General features: G+C 45.1%; 2 protein-coding genes across 3 annotated transcripts in view; one reads left to right on the top strand and one right to left on the bottom strand.

Annotated features, from left to right (window-relative positions):
* Positions 1 to 20: 20 nt before the first annotated feature.
* Positions 21 to 5,341, top strand: LOC121197656 (proteasomal ubiquitin receptor ADRM1-like). Of its 2 annotated transcripts, none has more exons than XM_041061366.1 (10): positions 21 to 143; positions 660 to 900; positions 1,638 to 1,754; positions 2,366 to 2,576; positions 2,958 to 3,036; positions 3,194 to 3,330; positions 3,586 to 3,714; positions 3,987 to 4,144; positions 4,387 to 4,489; positions 4,836 to 5,341. In XM_041061366.1, exons 2-10 carry the CDS (start codon positions 691 to 693, stop codon positions 4,922 to 4,924), a joined length of 1,233 nt encoding a protein of 410 aa, XP_040917300.1. In that variant the 5' UTR covers positions 21 to 143; positions 660 to 690; the 3' UTR covers positions 4,925 to 5,341. The 2 variants fall into 2 exon arrangements, with proteins under 2 accessions (XP_040917300.1, XP_040917291.1); XM_041061357.1 differs by having other exon boundaries at positions 2,955 to 3,036.
* A 61-nt stretch (positions 5,342 to 5,402) lies between these two features.
* The window catches only part of lama5 (laminin, alpha 5), a 73,983-nt gene continuing 70,335 nt past the window's right edge, over positions 5,403 to 9,050 (bottom strand). Inside the window, exons 73-80 of the mRNA XM_041061451.1 lie at positions 8,874 to 9,025; positions 8,536 to 8,728; positions 8,249 to 8,386; positions 7,737 to 7,896; positions 7,524 to 7,654; positions 7,248 to 7,341; positions 7,035 to 7,154; positions 5,403 to 6,866 (exon numbers count right to left, since the gene is read on the bottom strand). Coding sequence (XP_040917385.1) covers positions 6,718 to 6,866; positions 7,035 to 7,154; positions 7,248 to 7,341; positions 7,524 to 7,654; positions 7,737 to 7,896; positions 8,249 to 8,386; positions 8,536 to 8,728; positions 8,874 to 9,025 — 1,137 coding nt within the window. The 3' untranslated portion in view covers positions 5,403 to 6,717. The remainder of the gene's footprint in view (positions 6,867 to 7,034; positions 7,155 to 7,247; positions 7,342 to 7,523; positions 7,655 to 7,736; positions 7,897 to 8,248; positions 8,387 to 8,535; positions 8,729 to 8,873; positions 9,026 to 9,050) is intronic.

Genomic DNA, 9,050 nt, shown 5'->3' with positions numbered 1-9,050 from the left:
GCGTAGAAGCCCTCCCACTCTCCGTGTGCGCGCTCCCGCTCACAGCAGGCGCGCCCACGACATTACAGGAAATCGTTTACGTTAGTAGCGAGCGACGAGAAGAAGAGAAAACTTGTGGGTTAACTCCGCTCGCAGAACTTCAGGTATGTAAACATAATTCGTTTGTAAATATCATTTTCACGCACACCCAACCAAAGGGCACTCCTGTACAAAGCTGACTGTTAATTCTAAAATTTAAATGACTTTAGCGAGATAAATTGTACGACTTTGGCCTTGGTCGGTGCTCGGTTTAGCCTAGTCATGGGCTAACGTTAGCATTGACACAGGCAGAACTCTGCACGGCTAACAGGCTAACTGCTACTTTTCTAAGCTTCGCTTTGAAAAGTCTTTGTACCACAAACAAACAAACAAACAGCTCAAGATTTGTAAAACTTCTGAATAGGACCCCAGTATCACTGTGACGGTCATATAACACGCGTACAGTGTCAGGGCAACTTTAAATCGCAGTGAGAATTAAATATGACAGATCGTTAACCACTTAAGGCTGAGTCTCCTACACTATAGTAGCTATCTCTGCGACCATGCCAAAAATGTTCTTAAGATTATTATTGGTACTGTGTGCAAGTACATTGAGTGTCTACTTTTTTCTTTTCCTCCAGTGCTCAGGCCTTTGTACAAAGAGATCTGAAGATGTCGTCAGGTGCTCTCTTTCCAAGCTTGGTGAGTGGCTCCAGGGGAAGCTCCAGCAAGTACCTGGTGGAGTTTCGTGCTGGTAAAATGAGCCTGAAGGGGAATGTAGTGACACCGGACAAGCGCAAGGGCACGGTGTACATCCAGCAGTCCGACGACTCCTTGATTCACTTCTGCTGGAAAGACAGGACGACCGGGAATGTTGATGATGTGAGTAATTGTAATGACTTTTGTTACTTACATGTAATGTTTGTAAACCAATTGTCATATTTGAGGAAAACTCCTGCTGCCCCTTTGAATTTGGAAGCTGTTGTTCCAAACCTGGAACAGTAGTAACAACGAGGCCATTGTTCTTTGTTCTAACAAAGTGGTATTTCAGGGGTTTGAAGTGCCGACCATAGACCACAGCATCCCTGGTTTGTTGTAGTTCATTCCCCATTTCTCAACTGCCAACTCTCTAACATAGGCTATAAATAATACATAAAAGTAACATTGGCGAGGTATTGTGCATCAGTAAAGCCCAATAAACCGCGTGCCAGACAGCTGGTCTGATCACACTTTGTTGAAACTCAGTGTTACACAGGCTGTTATTATCTTCAGACATGTTACAAATTCCACAAATACCACAAATTAAGTGAGGACAGTGGTCGCTCTGCTGCAATAACAAACAAAACTGTCACCTCAGTTTGTCATTTTGCTGGTTTCTCTTCATTCTGTATTTGCACACACAACAATTTTTATACGACCAATGCTGACACATTGAATCCTAATTTAGCTGACCTTCCACAGAGCAGGCAAGGTGACCCTGTCTTTATTTCAGAGCTGCAGTGATACTGCTGCCTTGCTTTCCCTTTTGGTAATTGTATGATGATTTGATGTGTCAGAGCAGCCTCACTGTCATTTCCTGACTCTCTTGGTTGTCTTGTGTTGTGCCTTTCCTGTTCCAGGACCTGATCATCTTCCCCGATGACTGTGAATTCAAGAGGGTGAACCAGTGCACCACTGGACGTGTCTACGTGCTTAAGTTTAAAGCTGGATCCAAGAGACTGTTCTTCTGGATGCAGGTGAGAGCAAGATGCTCCTCATTTTCTTTTTAAAGGGAGAAGAAGTGGAGGACGTCTGTGTGAATGCAGGACATCTGCGTCCATTTGTGTGCTGGCAGATGGACATTCAGTAGAGGGGAACTGAATGGAAAAATGAAGTAGGAGGCACAGAGATGAGTGAAGAAGAAGAGTTTACTACACTCATGATGACAGGATGTGCATGGCAGTAATCAGTGTACTTGTCAGACAGCCACACATCTACTTATTCTCACCAGCGGTTTTCTCCTTTTCTTGCTTCAGTCCAGAGGGATATTGTTTATTCTTAACCCGTTAAAAGTGATTTTCTGCTTACTTGCCAGATATATTTTTTACAAGCCAGAAAAGCTGATACACATTTTGTCAATATGTTAATTGTCAATTATGTGTTGTGTGTAAAACCAGGTAGTTTATGAAAGAGACAAATGTAAATAATGAATATTTAAGGTCAGTTTTTTGTCTTGGTTTTAATTCGATCTCTTTGATGTTGTTAAACCCGCCTTGTGTCACCACATAAGAAAAACTCAGAATTAAGCCCGTTATTTTCCTCTGTGGAGAATTCAGATGTGATTTCTCGTGTCTCCCGTTTCCATCAGGAGCCCAAGACAGACAAGGATGATGAGTACTGTCGTAAGGTGAACGAGTACCTGAACAACCCCCCTATTCCTGGAGCACCAGGCAGCGGAGGCGGCAGCGGCCACGAACTCTCCGCACTCGGAGGAGAGGGAAGCCTGCAAAACCTGCTGGGAAACATGAGCCACAACCAGCTGATGCAGCTGATTGGACCAACAGGGCTGGGTGGACTGGGTGAGCAGCACTAGGAAAGAAAAAAAAAAACAAAACAGAGAAGGAAAATCTTTTCCAGGAAGTAGCTCTTAAAAAACATGGCACTGGAAACGTATGTATTTTAAAACCAAATCACGTTAAAATCTTAGTGTTATACCTGAAAAGTAAATGACCTCACTCTTGATAAATCCAAAACTCCTTTCTGGCAAGTGAAAGACCGATGGTCCTTCACTTGCTGAATTTGTTGACTTTATTTACATTCACGTTGCATAATTTTATTAGAAATATAGAAGCAATTTAATAGTTTGAAACATCAGATTTGTTTTAGTTCACAGGCCAAATAAATAAAGAAAGATAAGAATTTGGATGTTTTTTTTGATTTGTTTGTATTTGTCCAAGGAGGCCTGGGAGCTCTAGCAGGACCAGGACTTGCCAACCTGCTGGGCAGCGGAGGACCAGCCACAAGCAGCTCCTCATCCAGGTGAGGCTGAACACGAGAAATACGACTGCATCACCTCACACCGTTGCCCTGTTCACGGAATTTTCTGTTATACAGCAGAATTAAGGAAATGATCAGAAAACACAGTGAGCTGTCGTTTTCTTCCCTCAACTCTGCTCCCCCTCCTCCTCCTCCCCAGCTCTCGTAGCCAATCAGCAGCAGCCACTCCGTCATCGGGCGGAGCCCCCAGACTGAGCTCCTCTCAGGCCCCCACCACCCCTGTGACTCCTGCTGCCTCAGCTGTGTCACCCACTGGTGTTGCTCCCTCCATGCCAGGTACATGAAGTACAGTACTGTGTCATTATGTGGTCTCTGTCAGTCGTACAGCTGTGAAGCATGATGACCCCTTAATGGTAATCAGATTATTTGGAACAGTGTTTTTGATCCTCATCAGGCACCGTAACAATCTTTGCAGTGTGTGCAATAAATAAGTTAAAGGCGCCACACAAAAGGAGCTGCAGCTAACAGTTGTGTTAGTAATTTAACGCGCTTGACAACACCTTGTTTTGTCATTCTTGTTTGCAACCTCAGCTCAGACTCCCCTGGCCCCAGCCTCTGTTGGAAGCCCTGCCGCTCACCAGCCCATCCAGCTTAGTGACCTTCAGAGCATCCTCGCCACCATGAATGTCCCAGCATCAGCAGGTGCTCAGGGACCATCAGGTGAGGAAAAGTCAAGACAGTTAGTGGGACAGGACTTTTACGGCTGCTTCTAAACATACAAAAAGAAAGTTAAGAAAAAGACAAATGCAGGATAGTTAAAGATGTAAAGGTGAATACTTGAAGGTTCAGTTAATCTGTAATTAAAATGTGGTCTAAGATAAAGCCAGTCTAAATAAAAGTATCAATAAAACGAGGGAATAAAGAGGAGAAAGTAAATGGAGACAGAAAGAAAAGGAGACAGAATTCCAACAGGACCATCTCTTCTCCTCTAGTGGACCTAGCAAGTGTCTGCACCCCGGAGATGATGGCTCCCATCCTGACCAATGCTGAGGTCCAGCAGAGGCTCCTGCCCTTCCTCCCCAGCGGAGAGAGTTTACTGCAGAGCACCGAGGAGATCCAGAACACACTCAACTCACCCCAGTTCCAGCAGGTAGGAACAAAAGATCAACATGAAGTGACCCTACTGCACCGAGCACCACAAACACTGACATCCATTGAGCTAAATCTGATTCATTCACCAGCTCACCATCATCTCCATCATGGAGAGAGGGATTTGTCATTTGTAAACAGTAACTTTAACATGGTACCACGGGTAATTTAAAGTATTTTTAATTGCTGTCTGTTGACGAGGGCTGAATAATCCTTAGTGACTGTGATTCCTCTCTCCCTCAGTCCATGAGTATGTTCAGCAGTGCCTTGGCCTCTGGGCAGCTTGGTCCTCTCATGAGTCAGTTTGGTCTGCCGGCTGAGGCCGTGGATGCCGCCAACAGAGGAGGTGAGAGACAAACACACACACACACACACACACAGAGTTTTACTCTGTTTGCATTTTGCAACCACACAGTCCCGGGAACTAAACTCAAAAACTACACACCTGTTTTCCGCATCTGTGAAGGAAATTAGAGCGATATTAGATCAAACAGACTCAGAATCAATCAGAAAACACTACTACTACCAACCTCACAGTCCTGTCGCTGAAGCTGGGGCTATTTGGGGAGCAGGAAAGATGGCTCAGGAACTAACTGTGGTCCTTGGTTCCTCCATTCAGAAAGTTCTTCTGTTTGCCCTTCTCTATTATTTATTATAAATTGTTTCTTCATGTACTTGTGTCTCCTTGTCAGATGTGGAGGCGTTTGCCAGAGCCATGCAGGGCAGCAGAGGCGACTCCAAAGAGAAGAAAGAGGACGACGAAGACATGAGTCTGGATTAGAGCTCAACCTGCTGAACCTCAGTGAACTGATTCCTTTTCTCTCCTTTTCTTTGCCTCCTCTCTGCGATGTTATCTTCTACTTTTCTATACCAAAGGCACCACTCTGCTCCTTCTTTGGATGAACACCACAGGATTAGCAAAGCTGTAAAGAGACATTAGGCCAGTTTTCCCACAGTGGTCACAGATCAGCAGTTTGACCTGACTGTGTTTTATCAACAGTTGTTTTGTTCTACTGACCATTAGTGTTACTCTGACAGTTTTATAAAGACACAGGGGAACCGTGTTGTGACTAAGCCTTAAGTTTGATTTTGTTTTCTTTCTGTATTTCTGTTGTTACACCACAGTTCAGACTGTGAATGAGTGATGATTTTCTGTGATTTACTCTTCATAATAAAAAGAAAAATCTTAACTCGCAAAGAAAAATAACTTGAGGCTCGTCTTTTGCAGAAGAGAAAAACCCTCAGGAGTGTAGTTTGTATGAAAAAAAAAATTTATTTAGAAATACATTTACAACACGTGGGGGCCAGGAGTGAGGGGGGAGGGACAGCTTATTCTCTCTGTGACATCTTTAGAAAGTGGTTACATAACATACAAGCTTCACACACGTTTGGTACAGGTTTACATTAACGACGGAATAGAGATGGGAAAGGCTGCCTGCGACCTGGACAGGAGCTGACACGGGGGGACGGATACGCCGCGGCGTCCGAGCGTTCACGTCATGACACTGTAAGATAGCTGTGCGATTATAGAGCTGGCTGCCTGAGGATTTTCCACATGCTGTGCACTGACAATATAACACTGTCAATTAAATTTGGGTTTAATTATCATCAACAGAGGACTTTGGCGCCTTGTCTCCTAAGACAGATGCGTCAGAGCTTTCAGAAAAATTACGTGACGACGGTTCACAAGTCAAACTGGTAATTCTAATAACTCCAATCTGACCTGAATGCAGCATCATCACCAAGGCTGAGACAAAAGATCTGAGAAGCAAGAAAAAAACTTAAATAGCATGTTTGATTATATGTGAGGAGGAGAAAGACGACTCCTGCCTTAGATCCTGCTTTCAGATAATTACTGAAACGATCACAGAACAGAGGAAGAGATTAAGATGATCGTCCTCGTCCAAAATCTCGTCAGTTTCAACAGTATTTTTCAGCTGCCAGTGACACACCTGCTCTTATCCTTTTTTTCTGTTAAATGCTAAATTTGTAAACTCAGATTTCCCCCAAATTTCAGTCCTCGTCCGTGTTGCAGGCAACATTGCCCGTCTGCGCTGCCTGAGGACGTTACTCATACATTAGTGTTCACAGTGTACCGACTCAGTAGGTATTAACTTAACATTCTCTGCTAGAGATGCACAATACACAGATGTCTACATCCTGTCCTTGAATATATCGCAGATTCAGGAAAGCTGTTTGGAGTCAAAGGACAAAAATTTGCCCGAGTTATAATTTATTTTTAAACCATTTGTCGGAAAAAAACAAGAAATTCCAAGTTGTGTTGCCTTTATTTACAATATAGTACAAATTTTTTCTAATCCATTTCTGATTTTAGAATTATTTGAAATCTTGTGTCAGTGCATCTCTACGTGCAGACAGTTGTCACTGTTGTTAGCACCCTGTAGCACAACAAACCAGTAATGTTGCGACGACAAACAGGAAAATATAAAATATACATTTTTCTGAAAATATACAATAAATATTAATATATATTTTAAATTAGCTACAGTAACATGACACCCACCACCAGTAATTTGTAGTTGGGGAATGTGAGGATAAGACTGTGTGCTGGGTTTACATGCGTGGGCAGCCCTGCGTCCCCACAGCTCCATGCACAGCGAGCGGTCTGGACAGCATGGCAGGCCTGTGGTTGATCACTGCGCGGCGGACGCAGCCGTGGAAAGCCGGCAGGCCGGCAGGCAGACTGGGAACTGTGACGCCATCTTGAGGACAGAGAGGGGAACAACGTGTCACAGAGGAAAAGGAGTGACGGCCACCAAACACCTTCAACTGCTTTGTGTGTGTGTGTGTTTGTGTGTGTCTGTCTGTGTGTGTGTTTGTGTGTGTCTGTCTGTGTGTGTGTGTGTGTGTGTCTGTGTGTGTGTACTCACCCGGTACACCTCCAAGGTAAACGGTCTCCTTGGCCCCAGCAGAGCGGCTGTGTTTGGGGCTGGCGCTGTGCTCGCTGGCTGCATCCACATGCAGCTGCAGAACGTTATTCTTCTTCACCACTGGAGACACACAAACAACACAACAGCGTAACAACAGGCCACAGCAATAACACAGCGACAAGTTCAGAGAACAGGTAGCTGACGTAGCCTCACCTGTGACAGTGTGCCAGTGTCCGTTACAGAGAGGTTCTTCAGGAGTGAAGGAGGTAGAGATTTCACCTTTGCCAGTGTTTACTGAGACGGTCACCTATACACACACACACACAGACACAGACACACACACACACACACACACACACAGCATTGCCAGGTTTTGTTAGACTGACACAGACCACTCGCCACAGTCATAATTAACCTGGTGCTTTTCCTTTATAACAGAATAAAAACTAGATTCTGGATTGTTGTTAAAATGATCGCGGGTGTTCTCACCTCTCCCTGCCTGAGGACCAGAGTCAGGTGTTGGTCAGGTGATGTCCCAGCATGCAACAGCAGCCCCGAATCCGAAACAGGCCGAACCTCTAACTGGATCTCAAGATCCCGACCCAGAATCAAGGACTCATCTGCAGGGAGGGAGAGAGGGCCTTCAGTCGGAACACAAACATGACAGGACCGAAATAAAACACACAGAGTGATGATAAATACCTATAGCCATATGTCCTCCCTGTCCAGAGAAGTATGCTCCAGGCTGTAGAGGGTTTTGGAAGCAGGGCACTGTCCCCTGGCTGTCAGCAGGGCTTCCTGCAGGGGCCTCGTTCAGCGTCAGGTCCCTGACACAGCCGATGAAACCACCAGAGCCCGGGGCCTAAAGTTTAGAATAATCACAGTTAACTGTGTTTCACATTCAGACATTTGCTTTTTTTTTTTAAATAAACTTGTTTGATTTTAGAGATTTCTGCTGATATGATATGAAGTTTTTGTGTGAAGGAAAATGAGACAATCCTGGTGAATCAGAGTGTAAAAAACATTTTCTCTTAACCATTAACTTTCATTTGGAAAAGGAAATCTTTAGCTTTTTTACCAGCTCAGGTAATATTCTAACCAACAGTACAGAGCTGTAGGTAAGTGAATACACTAAAATGTGCAACACAGAATACGACGTAGGAACAACAACAACAGTTTGTGTAACCTGACAGACGTGTTACCGTCAGTTTTACCGTCAGTGAGGGCGGGACTCCTCCAACATATAACGGCCCGGTGAGACGAGTTCTGTCTCCTCCAGAAATTCTCTTGGACTGAGCGCTGATCCCGTCCAGGATCAGACTGATCTTCTCTCCCTCACGCTTTATGAACACCTGAAGTGGGATGAGCACAGTGGCAGAGCAGGTTAGAAAACGAGCTGGACCAGACACAGAAGGAGCCAGAATCCAGCTGTGAAACAGCTGTGTGTGGTCCGTTCATCATATTATGAGATAAAAACAGAAATCATGGTGTGCCGACTCACCGTGTGCCACTGATCGTCGTCGTACTTCTTGCGGCTGCGCAGGCTGACCTTTCTCTTCCCTCCATCCAACAAGAGCAGCAGGTGACCGTCTGACACGCTCAGTGACATGACAGCTCCGCCACGCCGCCCTCCGGCTGCATACAGCACCAAACCATCCGAGGAGTTGATCCTCACCGACATGGAGATGTGAGGCCTGAGGGGTGAATAAATATTTACTTACAAGCATTTCAGAACATCCAAAGCCATTAAAGCTCATCCACAGCCAGCTGGAAAACAAACATGCTATTGTCTGATAAACCTGTTTATGTAAGAAACATCATAACAGTGCTCAGACTCACGTTGAGCTGAGTGAGAGGGGCAGAGAGTCGTATCTCTGGTAGCTGTGTGTGGAGCCGCTGAAGTGCGTCGCTCCGGGCTCTTGGTCCGACAGCTCCCCCTGACAGGACTCCCTGGTGTTACGACTGCGAGATCCCGGCTTCTTGTGCTTACCCTGACAGAGAGAGAGTGTATGAACC

Source organism: Toxotes jaculatrix, chromosome 2 (genome assembly GCF_017976425.1).
Source record: "Toxotes jaculatrix isolate fToxJac2 chromosome 2, fToxJac2.pri, whole genome shotgun sequence".
NCBI classification, from domain to species: Eukaryota; Metazoa; Chordata; class Actinopteri; family Toxotidae; genus Toxotes; species Toxotes jaculatrix.
The sequence above is the reverse complement of the archived record's forward strand: the minus strand, read 5'-3'. Positions and strand labels throughout refer to the sequence as shown.

What these genes read in the sequence shown, in the direction of transcription:
- LOC121197656 (XM_041061357.1), top strand. Translation starts at nt 691, where the DNA reads ATGTCGTCAGGTGCTCTCTTTCCAAGCTTGGTGAGTGGCTCCAGGGGA. An exon ending in TGTTGCTCCCTCCATGCCAG is followed by an intron (nt 3,331 to 3,585) that starts GTACATGAAGTA and finishes TTGCAACCTCAG; the next exon opens with CTCAGACTCCCCTGGCCCCA. An exon ending in GGATGCCGCCAACAGAGGAG is followed by an intron (nt 4,490 to 4,835) that starts GTGAGAGACAAA and finishes TCTCCTTGTCAG; the next exon opens with ATGTGGAGGCGTTTGCCAGA.